General features: G+C 41.5%; 1 protein-coding gene across 2 annotated transcripts in view; it reads right to left on the bottom strand.

Annotated features, from left to right (window-relative positions):
- Positions 1-375: 375 nt before the first annotated feature.
- The window catches only part of LOC117957970 (xylosyltransferase 1-like), an 80,972-nt gene continuing 65,328 nt past the window's right edge, over positions 376-16,019 (bottom strand). The window contains exons 9-12 of one of the 2 annotated variants that reach the window (XR_004659632.1): positions 13,212-13,410; positions 7,006-7,339; positions 3,023-3,833; positions 376-386 (exon numbers count right to left, since the gene is read on the bottom strand). Coding sequence is in view for 1 of the 2 variants with exons in the window: in XM_034894128.1 (XP_034750019.1) it covers positions 3,511-3,833; positions 7,006-7,339; positions 13,212-13,410 (856 nt within the window). In the remaining variant the exon portion in view is untranslated. Of the gene's footprint in view, positions 387-2,808; positions 3,834-7,005; positions 7,340-13,211; positions 13,411-16,019 lie in introns of those variants that run through there. The other variant, XM_034894128.1, reaches the window with a different exon arrangement.

The following is a 16,019-nucleotide window of genomic DNA, read 5'->3' as shown; positions in this document are numbered from 1 at the left end:
CTTTTAGCTGCTAAATGTTCATTTAGTTCACCAGCTAGTTGCTTAGTCGGTCTGTTATCTGCTGCTGAGCAGTGAGTGTACAGTGAGTTAATTAGGTTTTTGTTGTTGTTGAAAACAGCTGCCTGCTACAACTGGAAACAATGAGAGCCGTAGAACTGAACCCAAACAGTAAAGTTGAGGGCTGTAAAAACCAAAACAATGAGCTGAAAGATGCTAAAATGCTCTTTAAAGATAAGGGGAACAGCAGAGTTGGATGATAATTCTCTGTGGGATTGTCTCTCTTAGCACTACCACTAACAACCCCTTTGGCATTACACATGATTTAATCCATTGTTAATATAAACATTCTAATTTGTACAGCTTTAATGTAAGTAAATCATATTTTGCTAAGACTGGCTTGTTTGTAAGCATACAAGGAGTTGAAACCAATTAAAATGATAAAATAAGATTTAGGTTTAATGTTCTGTGTGAGTAAATACAAAATATATATTGTCTTATATGCAGTATATTACCCAGTTAAATGGACATGGACTATATTTCCAAAGCAACTTGTATTTAATAAGCAATAGGAGAGCAATAGTGGAAAGATGCTTCAGCAGCCTTAATGTTGGAGCTGTTTTTCCATAGACTTTTATTTTCAAAAAGCAGTCAGAGAAAAGTAAGACAAGCCAGTAAAGTACAACAAAAAAAATCCCTCCAAGGGAAGAAAAAAAGAAAGAAAAGAAAAGCTGATGAAGACAGAAGGCCTAATGATATATACAACAGCAGACATCTTTTTTGGTGTTGCAGTACCAGTGAATCACTCAACAAACTCATGGTATTCTTCACATAAGGTCAAAAACAAATAAAGTAAAGGTTTTTCTTTTGATGGACAGAGAAGGTTCTAAAAGTCAGCTAAGGCACACAGAGCCTCCCCGGAACAAAATAACGGGGCAAACGTCAGTTCAGAGAAGTTTGTGCAACAGTTGCTCAACAATACATTCCAGCAAGAACAACAACAATCTGGCATGTGATTTTCTCTGAGAGGCAAATAGGACACAGTTGTCCAAAAACACTGAAAGAGGTTATGTTCTTAGATCAATAAACACCATCAATTCACTCTTTGTGCCCAGTTATTGACACTTTGAGAAAAAAAAAAATCTTAATAATTCAATGTCATTTTACCACATCTGTATTTACACGTACAATACCTTTGAAACAATATTTCAATACAAAATACCTATGTACATCTTCGTCATTTGTTAATCATTTTGTTGCAAAATAGGACTTCCACATTGATTTACATTTACTTAATTCACCTTTTTCCAAAACTGTCATTGAGCTTACATAATATTATGTATTGTGTGAAGTAGTTGTTCTGAGCATGGTGGCACGGTAAGTTAAAAGGCGGCAGCAGAAGCCGGCCAGCAAAAAACAAACAAAAAAAACTGTCGTCTACAAACCAACGACAGAAACAGTGTAGATTTGAGAGGGAAGGAGTGATAGCAATTGACACATCCGACATAGAGGCAAGGTGACCTTGACATTAATGAACAATAATGTCTCTTAATTAGCCGGAGCAGAAACACTCACTTGGCTCGAGTGGTGGCTAAACAATGTTGACAATCACAGATTGAGCTCCTAATTTACTTCAGATGAAATGTATTTCAAAGTAAAACACATATCTTTGCGTACCTCTTGTTGTGGATGTGTTGTGGGACAGAGATACCCTCCGTGTGATTAACTTGTCTCAAATGTCCAGGGATTGTCTTGATGGTAAAAAAAAGGTACTTAGATAGAGTTGATCTTATAAATGATGATTTTGCAATCAAGACACAATATAATATTCACTTGAAATTGTACAATATTGTCACAGCATGAAGATCAATACCACTTACTATCATTCTGAAACTGACAGGAACCATCGAACAGCAAGAAAAAGCACAGTTTCTTCTTCGATCCAGATGGTGTCCAACGTGTTCGGTTGGGAAAAGCATTTTTGTTCACCTTCGCTGTTTGGTGAGGTTGTTAGCAATGGCTGAACTCTGACCTCACAGGTCAAGGTGGCTTTCTCTTGTGATGTACTTGGCAAACAGCCATGTAAGAAACCAAGACAAGAAGATCTATTCAGACAGGACAACACTGACTAACACACAGGTGCGGCCCATAAAAAAGGTACAGTAAAAGTTTGGGGTGTTAGCCTTTGTAAATAAAGGCGGTTTTCTATACAAAAAAATATTTATCATGCTGCCAAGGCAGCGTCGCAGTTATTTAGTCACTGACTAAAAATATCAGTATTAATATAAACTTATAAATAAATAGCGACTCATGGACACCCCCCCCCACCCCCCCACCCTCATTCACACAACCTTTGAGATGTCTTGTATAGTCATGTACTACATAAAGTGTCATTGAAATGAAGAAAGTAAAAAAGATGAGGCTGAAAATGAGGATGAGTATTTTAAGGTCAGTTTGAGATACTTGTGTTTCAAGTTTGAGGCATGTTGGTGAGAAAACCAAGACGCCCTGTGCCTTTTACTGTAAAAAAAACAAACATCTGGGTTTAATTAAAAACAAACCTACACTATGTGAAGTCTTTAAATACTGTTGTACAACACACACAAACAAAGCATTTCTGAATTTAGAACACTAAAATGTCTACATTGAATTTCTACTATAATCCAAATAGTTTTAATTATTCTGAGAAGGCCTCTGTATTTACATTTCTCTATTTCCATATTTACGAAGTGAGACTGCAGCAGATGGTTACAACAGTTCCACATCCTGATCAGGCACTGAACTAGAAGCAGTTGGCTGCTGTTACGAATATATTCTACTGATTTACAAACTCAGCCACTGAATTATCTGAAACTCAAAGGTTTCTAAGTAATTATCTTTAATAACGCTAAAGAATTTGTTTTCCATAAACAGTAACTTTGCTATTAATAGTGCTGCTTTTAAGTTGATTCAAAACAATCTTTTTCGGCTGTTTGGGTGTATCTGAGACTCAGATCTCGCCTATTTTGTTAATGTGGACTAAAACTTAAGGAGGAACATTTAATTCAGTATCAGGCTCCCTCCTCGGGTATGTCTTGTAGCTCAGGCCTTTTCGCAGCAGAACCTTGTCTGCTACCAGTGTCGACCGCTGTGCCCCGTGCAGGGCTTTAAAAGCTGACTTCATAATTCATTCAGCAGCAAAGTAAATGCTCGAAAATTGCAACGTTTGATCACAGTAAAACTCAGCCATGAGAAGAAAAATAAATACACTGAGAAACCGAAATAGCAAAGCCAGCATAATCCCCTAAAAGGAGAAACCCCTTGCGAGGATCTGAAAATCATTTTGCCTGTTTTCTGTCCAGACACCCTCACCAACCTCCCAAGGAAATCCACTTTTTCTTTTGTTTTCCTCTTCTCCCGAGACAGAGGAATCACACTTTTACTTTCTCCACCTGCAGCAAACCCCTTGAATAAATAAAAATCAACAGTGGATCTCCTGTACCGTGGCCTCCTGTCCAGCTGGAGGCCTCGCTGCTACCTGATGCGCCCGTCTGCGCGTGGCATTCCCAGTTGGGATTTGGGGTCTGGGCTCAGGGAGCTCCAAGGGTTCTTAGGGCAGGCCTGCATCACAGGGCAGGCCGTGGGGCCCACGGCGCAGATGTCGGCAGCCTCCCACAACTCGCCCACCAGGCTGTCTACCCAACGCTCGAGCTCTGGGCCTGTCAGGGCCGCGTTCCTCTTGGCCTGCTCCACGTAACCCAGGCTGACAGGGAGGTTGAGCACCGGGTTGAGGCCATGGAAACTCTGCTCCATGTAGCTGTTCTTCGCTGGCCCGTTGTGAAGCTTCAGAGTATCCTCTGGAGACATTAGGGAAGGAAAAAAAGAGAGAAAACAGAAGGAGATAGATGATGTGTGAAAAGTGGATAATAAGTGGTCAAGGGAGGGAATTGTATGGAAAGGAAGGGGAGAGAAGGAAAAAAGGGAGACATGAATGGTAAAATATCAAAGCAGAGCACGTGATTTGCCTAATTATTATTTGAAAAGCTTAAACTGGTTGCTAATTAGCATGTATTGATTTGTACAACTGGACACCCGAAATCCCATTCTTTGATGTAGTATGTCAAGCCACTGCAATGCTGACTTTAAAGAAACGGTCAGACGCGCCCTCATTCTTTCTTCCCATGACGGTCAAACCCGGCAGGAAAACAGAAAACATAGACACAACTTCCCCTTAAAACACTGTCTCCACCCTGAGCTCCACTGGAGCTGTAAATTCCTCACTGGTACTCTAACTGGGGTGCTAGCCATCCTTTCTAAGCATGTCTGAGCACACATCAGTGCTTTTCATGCACTGGTGACAAAAGAAAAAATGCAGTCAGACATAAGGCGCTCCACCAGAAAAGGTGATCCAAACCATTCCAGGTAGCTTTGTGGTAGCAGATAGTGTTACAATATGAAGTTGTGTATCGGTGTAGAGATATGTCTGTGTGTGTGCATGAGTCTGCTGCTTCCAATGCGGGTGGAAGGCCTTGTCATAATGTTTTACTGGCACTGCATGTACAGTGGGAGTGAAACCTGGTGCCAGACATGGCAGTAAATTAAAGACGGGTGGATGGAACAGCTAAGACAAAAGCACACGTTACAGCCCGCAGTAAGCCAGGCATTCACAAGATTATTACACGCTAACTATAAACTCCACTTAAAAAGTAGATACCTCTATCTAATAATCTAATAAATATGTATCCTTAAATCATAATATATATGTTTATGATTTAACCCTACTTAATGTCAGCCATTTCTCATGGTGTAAATTAAAGAGTGTGGTCTAGACCTACTAATCTGTAAAGTGTCTTGAGATAACTCTTGTTATGCTTTGATACTCAATAAAATTGAATTAAAATTGAACTAAGGCCCAATCCTTAATCCATGTACAATCCATGTAAACCAAGGCTAGTTAGTTTTAAAAGTTTCACCTACTGCACCTTTAAGGAGGTGTTGACTTAGGGTATTTTGTGCAGGAGCTGAATTGTGTTACTTCACGGTAGGAGTGTTTCTATTTTTTAGTCCATATTGTACCATTTGAATCAATGAATCACAAACAAATCATCAATGAATCCAGAAGAACAGGCAACTGAACCAATCCGATGCTTCTAATCTTACAACTGAGCTAAAACACTATGGAAGTAAGTATGTTACAATGACATTTCGCCACACATCAATACATCAATTCGGAAGCCAGAGCATAATTAACCTAATCAGCTGAAAACCGAGAGATGAATATTTAACTCACACTGTTACACAACAGACTCTGAACAGCCCGCTGAGACTCAGGTCGAAGACAAAGCTGTAACTTTATTTGTTGTTTGTCTCCATCATTAAAAAGGCTCAGCGAGATTATTAAAAAGGAGAAAGACACGATTATGCCGAAGCCTTCGTCTCAACTCTCATGTGATTTCAGAGCAAACTGGTTGCTTACAGGCCGCAACAATGCAGTCTCGCCCCTTATCCATGGTGGCTGATTGATTTAATTGTGTCATTGTTTTTAGAGGGCTAAGTGCGCTGTTGTTTAACACTCTGTTTAGTGTGTATGAGCAGCTCACTGGGTTAATAACGGTGACTTGATGACAAACTACCAGGCTCTGCAGAGACCCAGAGGCTTGATTTGAAAGGGCATCAATGCAAAAACAAGGCTCTGTGTGGGTTTGCAGACATTTTACAGCACCTAACCAAACTATCGTTACTTCACAGTAAATGCTAAATGGTCTTGTGTTCCCCTGAGTGTCGGTAAGTTCTGTTTCCTGTTTTATTTTGAAGTCGGGTTTCTGTCTTGTCCTGTTTTTGGTTTTACTTCCTGTGTCTTCCCGCTCTTGTGATTACCTGATGTTTTCCACCTGACCCCCTGCCCCCTTGTCACCTGCCTCACGTTACCTCATTACCTCGTGCATTTACTGTCTGTGCTTCCCTTGTCTCTCTTCAGATCCTTCTGTATTGTCGATGTGTCCAGTCTGCGTGGCTTCCCGTGAGTTTTGTTCCAGATCTTCCCCTGTTTCCATCTCCCTGTTTTCCATTGCCTCCCCCTCGAACCGGTTGGCACCCCTTTTGTTTTGGTTATTTCTTGGAATTGCCTGCTCGTCGTTCCCTGTGTTTTTTCCCTTGGACTTGGTTTAATAAATATGTGTTTACCTGCCCCTGCCTGCCTCCTTGTCCTCTGCTTTTGGGTCCATATTCCTGCCTACCATAACAGCTAACGGTGTATGCATTAGTGTATTCAGTTTTACTTATATAGCTCATTCAAAAACAACTGACCAAAGTGATTAACTAGCTTAAAAAAAAAACACCAAATCAGATACATCCGTGGTGGAACAAGTATGTCCGTAACAATATTGCTATTAATTTAAACAAAAAACCCATCTCATTAAGTTATTATCACTTAGATACTCAGTCTTTTTTTTTTCTTAAGATAATACTTTAATGCCAGTGGTTAGATTATTACCGACTTGTTTCTTTTAGAAATCCACTTTAGAATGTTCTATAAATAAATGGGAGACTTTGGATGGAAGACAAAAAAGAGCCCATCGCACTAAAATCTAGTAAATAATGAAAATGTTTTAGAAAATTAACGAAACAAGTTGTACAAATACAGGTCAAAGTTTTCCCAATGCAGTTACTGTTTCTGTGTTTTCACTTTTTGTTCAAGTTGTAAAATACAACTTTTAGATGTGGGGACAAAAATTGCTTAAAGAAGAAGAAGATTTTTTGGATATGTGTTGATTAAATTAAATCTCAATATACTGGAACCAGTAACTATAACTGAAAGAGAAATGTAGTGAGAGTGAAAACATTAGCCTCTGTCATGACGAGCAAAGTTTGGCATTCAGAGTAACAACTTAAGTAGTTTTTTGATGAATGATTATGTGTTAAGGAACAGCACAGCAGTGCGTTGAGTCTGGCAAGGCTATTTGTTCAATCAATAGTCATTTTGTGTTACGATGAAGCTACAACAAATGGCTGTTTGAATCTCTTGCTCACCTTGTCGTATTGGCTGGTGCTTGTTATAGGCCAACGGGGCAATGAGGAAGTGCATCTCAGCCACAGGGCTCCAGTGGTGCAGGATGCGGATGCTCCACACACCGGGCCGCAGAGGCTGGTTGAGTGGCGGGCGGTAGTGTGTGAACTCTGCGCTGGCATCGATCAGAATGTCGTAGGTGGCGGCGATGACATTGGTGGGGTCGATCCACACAACTGTAACGGTGATGTTAGGACCCTTATTCCACTTCTGCATGCCTACTGTCTCGTCCATGGGGCCCATCAGGCCGCCAAAGTTTCTGAACATACGTTCTTTGGCATCCCACTCAGTGCCGATCTGAGAGTGGAAAAGGGAGAATAAGGAAATGAGAGGGAAAGCAAACAGGAAGACAAAAGTGAGTGACAGAATGAGGTGATAAGAAAGACAAGGAGAGGATTCTACATGTATACAGTGAACATAAATAAGTAACATACGCTGTGCATGCATTACCATTTGACCGTACTGTTAAGAACAACCAGTATCTGCACTGAATTATCATGGGAAATAATCATCAGCATGTATCTTTCATTAAACACTCCAATCCAACCCTCCACACAGCCGTTATATAATATGCAGTGGCTGACAGGCCCGATTGTTTCAACCTGCACGTTTGTCGCTGGTACTGTATGCCAGAGTATATCTTTGACAAGGAACATGAGTGGCAGGCTGAAGACCATGTTTCCTATGGGTAAAGATCAAATGCATGTCTGTTTACGCTCTGAACACATTTCAGAGAGAAAGAATGAACACCATTATTTGTCCTAAACGTAAACTACAGTGGAGAAGATTACAACCTGGCCGTCAGTAGAAAAAACCCAAACAGAGAAAGACACTGTTCATACAGACATTGGTTGCAAACACAGCCTTCTAACGGAAAGAAAGGGAGTTTTGGGAGCAAACGTCCATAAAAATGAGGTTTTAGTGCTTCAACAAAGACCCAGAGAGCGGCATTCTCTGTGACCATTTTGAGATAAATTGACTGAATATAAAAATGTAACAGATAATAACAAAGTAAAATATATATCTGGTGAGTTATGAAACATACAGTCCCTCTGGCTGCAGAACATGGAACTAGCTGCCAGCCTGCCGCACACTGGAGGACTGCCAGTGGAACATTAAGCCAATTTAAGATGAGCCTACGTCCTGTAGGCGTACATAATTAACATTTAGCATACACATTTGCTAGTTTGATTAAACTGAGATGTCATGTCTTTTGAACCTATGATTTAACAAAACGAGACTTGATTTGAATTGGAATGTAATATAGCTCCCCCCCAAAAAAGTACAGCTAATTGCCTTTAATGCGGTCAAAACTGCAACTGAAGTGGTCTGTGTGTGTTGGATTGCAGAGATTGCAAAACCGTGCGGTATGCAAAATGAGACACATGGAACGATCGAGATTGATGGGGGAAATGGGACACAAACCCACACACACACACACACACACACACACACACACACACCCTCACACACACCCACAGAAGGTGGTGTTGACTGAAATGGGAGAGGCATGGCGGCTTTATGAAGCACTCATCCTCACAGTTGATTAACACAACCTCACCCCGCTGGACAATCAATGTCTGACTGGAACTGACTCTCTATTCCATCCTTTGAGAATTGAGATTGTGATGTACAGTATAAATAGACATTACTTACATAAATGAGATGAGTGTGTGTGTGTGTCTGTCTGTCCTGGCCATCCGTAAAAGACACCACTTTCATCTCAATTATTAGACTGACCTCTACCATTTCTACCCCTTGGACCTTGGTTCTTTTCTCTTTAAATTACTAATCAACTCTCTTGTCTGGCACCTCTGTAGCTCATCACTTTATTCAAGGCTGACTCACTGGCACAGACTACATCCCCAATTGATTGGCAGCACTTTCGTTCTGAGCCCCATAAAGAAGTAAAGGGAGTATTAGGAGAGAGCCTGCAAAAGGCGCACTAAAGTTAGAGTTGTCAGCAGCAGACAACCCCCGCAAGACTCTCAGAGTTCTGGTTCTGGCCCATAGTGTATTCGGCAACAAACAACAACTACTGTAAAGTGTAACATAAATAATGTACAACTGGTGCGGCAGTCCAAGTTCCACTTTTTCAAGCAGTTTCAGGCCAGACAAGTGGCTTTTCACTTTTTGCATGAACACACACACACACACACACACACACACGCACATACACACACACACATTTATGGAACATACTGTACACAATTCCTACCAAAAAAAGTATGAAATACATAGTACTGTATATTGACCTACTGTATTTATATGCAGAGAGCTTGAGGTCCTTATGCCCACTCAAATACACTGCACTACTATTTACATCAGCTAAAAGTTGGCAGAAACTACATTTACAAAGTTTATTGCTTTAAATGTTGGAAATTATTTGTTCTGTAACTAAGGTAACTAAGGTATTTTTTTAAGATGATTTTTGTGTGGCCTTTTTAAGCGTTTATTATCAGGTCAGCTGAAAAAAACGAAAGGGAGAAAGAGATTGAACATATAGCAAAGGGCCGCAGACCGGAGTCAAACCCGGGCCTGCTGCGTTGAGTACCAAACCTCCGCATATGGCCACCCGCTCCACCAACGGAGCTTTCCGGTGAGCTGCCGGTACTAGACGGAGCCACCAGTAGCGAGAAATCTTTTCCTCCAGTTTGAGAGTGGGTCAAACAGGGATTAACTTCTGACCTATTACAGCCTCAGCCTCAAGCTTACCACGACCTCCACACATAACCTGTCCTTTGCTCCTTCTCCCCAATACGCTTTGGCTTAAGACCAATAACCAATCAAGCCTCATGACCACTCACCAAGTTGGGGGCTTAGGACATTCTTTTGCTCATAGCTCTACTTAAAAGGACATGCTTTCTGTGGAAGTAATGCTGATCTGGCACCCTCACTGTGACCTCTGTCCCCCTTTTCACCCCATCTCTCTATGGGCCTGTTTACGCAGTTGAACCAATTACTCAGATTTTCCCTTCATAACCAGCAATTACTGTCAACAACTGTTCATTTCAGCAGATTCAACCCTCATTTATCCTCTGCTGTTGACCTGATAAGCAAAAGGAGAAACTCATCATTTGTATTGATTACCCATATTACATGTTTCATCCTCTGCTCAATTCTACACCTGATTTACTGGTAATAGAAACCATAAAATGCTCCCATCTCATAATCCACCTTTATTCTCTATTCCATTTCTTTCATCTGACCTAGCAACCCTGCAGACCTTTTCTGCACGTTGCCGGCTTGTTGGCGCCCACACCGCCATTAAAAAAGACAGGAGGTCAATGTAATCAAGCAGTAGCATGGACAGCCTTAGTCTACATCTGGCCCCGCTTAAAACCAAAGGGCATCAATGCCTCCTGAGGCCTGATTCAGAGGCTTATTAGTGGCACTTTTTTGAGGGTAATCAAAAGCAGGTGCTCACCAGCAGCACCAGAAGACTCCCCCGGGACACGTTTACACTACTGAGGGACTATGGGTAAGACGGCTGGATGCTTGCTAATAAAGATACACTGTGGTGTAATGAATTAGGAAGGAAGGTTGGAGAACAGACAGCGCAAGACAGAGACCAGGACATTTTCTGTGAGGCATCAAAACAGACTTAAATAAATTGTTTAACATTTTTGGAAATGTGCTTCCTTCTTCTATACCAAGAATTAGATTGGAAATTCGATACCACTTTCTGTAAAATAGACATGAAGCCAGCAGCTGGTCAGCTTAGTGTAGCATAAAGACTGGAAACAGATAGCCTGTAAAATTACATTCGGAACAGCAAGTATTGTCTTGCAAATATCCAGGAAGCAGTCACATTACATTCCAAATCCACCACATTTCAAATCACAGTACACTATTGCCGTAACACCTTTTTGAAGCTCATTCATTGATGTTCAATTCATTTTGAGACTATGTCAGACAAATGTTGATTCCACTCTTGCATAATTTTTGAGGACGTAGGTTGCTGTCCTGGAATCCATAAAATTGTTATTTTGTCACCCCCAGTATATCCTCTTCCACAGTATGTATGTACACTGTGGTAGAGCGAGGACTAAAGCATCAATCAGAGTCAGTCAGTCATTCTACTGAAAAGATTTATCCAAAAAAAGAGTAATATGCCTCTCAATGTCAAGTCTGACTTGAGGTGAAATACTAATTTTAACTGTGTGGGCTGTAAGTGGTCCAACATTAAATCATGCTGTAAAAAGGCCTATAAAGGCAGCTGGGAGGCGGCAGTAGAGGAGTGAAAAGAAAGACGTATCTGTCTTCCTTTATATCTAAAGGAGGACAGGGAACACATTGTTAAGCCAACCGTACAGTATGGTTTATCTGGCAAACTCCAGCGTATAGCTTTAGTATAATGGGTCATATCTGCTAAGTTGACAAAAAGCACCATTACTGCTGCTACGCAGTGCCGTCTGATCCGGCTCTTTCTGCTTGCGTTTTGAATGACAGGTGGACAGACTGACTAACTGACAGCCACTGCACAGTGCCAGACAGTCAACGCTTTCTCAGGCTGAGCATCCAGATAAAAGCCACAGCCCACATCACTTCTCTGTCACTCATGGTTTCACAGGCAAGACGCCCACATGCAGGGCTTAGTGAGAGGGACCTGCATGGCTGTCTGGATCTTTTTGAACTCACATCCAGACAGATGGAAGCTGTAAAACAGGGTCAAGGCGTGTCCAGGTGTGTCCGAAGGCACAAACAAATTCATTCAAGTTCGTTGGCATTTCTGCTTCCTACAAAGCTTTGCACGATAAACCAGAGAATGAGGTCAATTTACATTCACTCGGTTAATTTTGGCCTTTTTAAAAAGACACACTGTGGCTGTCACATCACAGCTGAGCTGCTGTATCCTAAACAGGCGTTGTGGTAAACAGAAACACAGATTAACATAACAAGACAATCAAGGGAAGCATTCCAGTGTGAAGGTGAGAAGACGTTCTATTAGGAAACAACAAATAAGCAGCACATGAAGCGCTCATCCCTATAAACTTGGAGGAATTCAATCAATTTACATTTTACAAGGCCATTACAGGCACCAGTTTAATTGTGTGGGGATGCGCGATGCTGCCCTGAGTCTTGGCAAGGTTGCCATTGCAATGAATACAAAGCCACCATGGAAATGAGCTGTATTTCTCACCTCTAATAATATCCTGAAGAGCTGTGTGCTTCAATCATGTGTTTGTGATGATTGCTGTAGGGTGACCTCACAGATGTTTTTATGCGGATTTTTGTGTCATTCTGTTAATTCCAGATCTAATTTAAAAGGCACAGACTACTGCTTTAGACTCTACTAACTGTACGCAGACTTGTCTATTGTACAAACATTAGTTCTCTTGCTCCATGTGGTTACCGTTGGACGGTGATGGCACGTGGCCATGAGTCCCCCATCAGGGGGGGGAAATCAACCTGCCAGTCTCCTGCCGACTTTGCGAGCCTGGGCTAGCAAGCCAGCTAATCAGAATAAACACCTTGGAAAAGTTGGTGAAGATGAGCTCAAGCTAGCAAGACCACCTCTGTGTCCTCGCTCATCAGAATATCAACTCACCAGTATCCAAGTCAAAGTTTTGTGAACATGTAAACATCAGAGTAAACACAGCGGAAAAGGTGAAAGTGGCGGTCAGCCACGACCTATGGCCACGATCCCAACTAAGTCAACAAGCACAGGTTATCTCTCCATTCATAATCATCTTTACATCAGAGGAGACACCAGACAACTGCGAAGTAAATGAACACCAATTGCAACTTCTGTGCTGGGTATCCTGATAGCCAGTGTGCAGGTGTCGGACAGTGAGCTGGTTGGCCTCTGTCAATTTAAAAGCAGGATGTCAGGAGCTGTGGTGTACTTTCACCAAAACAGTTTTTTCAATGTGCCGATCTGATGGCCACATTCTGCTCAATGATAAATCGTGCAACTTGTACAATTTCATGTGACAAATACAAATTGACCAATTGATTGTTGGAGCATGTGATGCAAGTAAAATGTCAGTGTAAACTGACAATAATGTTTTTTCCTAATTAATCTTACTATGTAGTACTACAGTAGTACTGTGCCAGTAGTATGTAGCAATGGCTGACTGATCATTTTGTGACTCATGCCAAACAAATGACTTTAATGTAAATTAAAAAGAAATGCTAAAGAACACAGGCTAATATAATGACTCACCTCTGCGAACTGCAACCTGCTGAAAGTGCTGCTGGGAGGGGTGGCAAGCTTAAAGTTTTTCTTAGGTACTACCCAGGTCTCCATGGTCTCCAGCTTGCTAGTTGCCAGATTGGTGGCGTGGTGCTTGACCAGGTAGCCCTGGAACTGGTCCGACTGGAAGTAGAGATGCACTGACACTGGGTGGCCCATGGGAAAGTACCTGGCAGAACACAGACAGAGAGAGAGTAAGGATCCATTAGCAAACCTGATACGTGCTGACCTGCCCACTGTTCCGCTTTTCTGCGCCAACAGTGTAAGGCAAGGCAAATATTTAGATTAATCTGGATAACGCCTGGAAGGAACCAGCCTTGGACATGCTAATGTGGCTGAATGCTAATGCATGCTCGAAGTGAAGATTAGTGGGGAGTCAATGTGCTCTGTGATTGTGTGACATGGTTGACATTAATTCAATGACCTTTAACAGAAACCAATTGGTCAAAGACATGTGTCGACATGCTGATAATACCCATTAAGCATTGCTTATTGGTTACCATGCCCACGCATTTACTATTTTTATGCTTGTACATGCCTATTGCAGTAGATCAAAGATAAGTATTAGACTAGTGAACAGTTTATTAAAGCTTCTTCTCTGCTAATTATTGTTTTACTCTGTGCTGGCTGCTTCAACATGCGCTCTGGTTCTGAAGTGGAAATGATGGTTAAAAAAGACATGTGACAGTCGAGACCCCAGCGTTCTGCTAGCTACAGAAAATTACAGAAAAGTCATGGGCTTTATTGGCAGAAGATTCAGATTAGTCAGAGTTCTGAACACACAGACAATCCCACTGAACACATTACAAGTTTTCAGAAACAAAGTTGAACTGGGTCAAATCCAGTCAGCTGAAGCCAAATGAAGGTCTCGCCCCGCTGATTAGTCTGCTATTTGTTTGGGTGTTGCTTCATATGTGGCAGAGGGCCAGCCCTCGGGGCAGCCAGCCTGAGTGACTTCTGGAAAAACGAAAAAGCAGCCATGGTGGGCACTGCTGGGGAACACTCCACAGCTGCTCTCTGCACACGGCCTGACTCCTTCACGCCCAGATTTCTCAACCCTCTTCTCTTCTGCTTGAATTCAACTTAATTCTCCCCCTTTTGCGTGCGCACACACACACAAACACACAAACACACACACACACACACACACAGTCCCTCCCTGCTCCCCAGTGCCAATGGCCTCATCAGTATTCCACTAAAGGACCAGGAGTCAACCCGTCCCGGTAAATGCTACTCTGACAAGCAGAACAGCAAATATTTACACCCACAAGGATAGCAGAGCACAATCTCTCCCCTCCTGCTCCCTTTCTCCTCTTCTCTATTTCCCATCTGCCTTTTCCTCTTTGCTCTTCTCCTCTCCTTCATTCATCCTGCTTTCTTTCCTCGTCCCTTGACTCTTGTCACCCCACCCACCCCTGTCCCGTCGTTCCCAAAAAGAGACGTGTGTGCCAGTGTGAGAGGCAGTGAGAAGGGGTCGGGGCGTATCCTGCACATAAGCTCGATTCAGCCTTTGACTCCACAGCCTCTCCAATCGAGTCACAGTGGGCTGCTAAAAGAGCCAAATCCCTCTCTGTGGCCTTTTCATTTCCCTTGCTCCAGTCTCACACTGAGGCTGACCCATCCATCTGTTAGTAACACATCTGAACTTCTTCTACATGCATGCAAAATATGTGGACGCACAAACACAAACACACACACAAACACACACACACACACAAACACACAAACACACACACACTATGTGTGAATCCCATTATTTATTTGCTAGTTCCTGATTTATTACTTCATAATGTTGTATAAACACAATAGAGATTATTAGCAATGCCTTTTGTGTCTGTATATTACACAAATAATTATGAGAATTTGTGTATTATTCATAGCTTCCACCCAGTAATTCCACAGTCAGTGATTCATCTCTGACAGAACTCGTCATAACCAGACAGGACTGGTACGGCTATCAGACAGTGTGTGTTCAATAATGAAAGCCTATCAACCTTTGGAAAAGGTAGACTAACACATTATATGACAGCATTTGTAACATATAATGATATGCAATATTTTGGGTTAGTCCCAGTTTGTGCTTTCTATGTATAAACACTACATTCAAGTCACAGAGCATCTGACTTTATAAATAAATACCTTCCCGCTGCTCTCACAGTATTTTTTTTTAGAAATTTCTACTGTATTTCCTTATCACATATGTCCTTGCTATTTTTGTAAAACACAATCAAAACATAAATGCATTGTTGTGTATTAAAATATTACATATTGAAAAGAAGCATCAATATTTACCAATAACTGATAATAATAGTTTTGATTCTATAGGTTATAGGTACAAATCAAGCAGATGTGCAACTTCAGGAATGGTTAAAAAATATTTGTTTTTGTGCAGCAGAAGGAATTGTTTATTCCAGATGGTTGCAGGAAATAAAACATTTATATAGTCCTGCTGTGCTATTGGCCATTCCTGAAAGTCTGTACATACCACCTAAATCTTTCTTTTTATTGTGAACCCGCCTTCTCTTCTGTGTTCAATTAGCTTCATCCCAAAGAAAATTGAATGAAAGAATGCAAACTCAGCTATGTAAAAACACCATTAAAACACACCGTTAAAGCATACTGACACCTCGTAGACTTCATCCTGATGTGCAGTTTGCATATGAGGCCTTGAGAGTAAACCCAAAAGGCTTAATACAATATGCATTTTATTTTACATGTATACACAAACACACTAACTGGATCACTCGTGGGTTGACACAAAGACAACATATACTGTAT

This window comes from Etheostoma cragini, chromosome 2 (assembly GCF_013103735.1).
Source record: "Etheostoma cragini isolate CJK2018 chromosome 2, CSU_Ecrag_1.0, whole genome shotgun sequence".
NCBI classification, from domain to species: Eukaryota; Metazoa; Chordata; class Actinopteri; order Perciformes; family Percidae; genus Etheostoma; species Etheostoma cragini.
The sequence above is the reverse complement of the archived record's forward strand: the minus strand, read 5'-3'. Positions and strand labels throughout refer to the sequence as shown.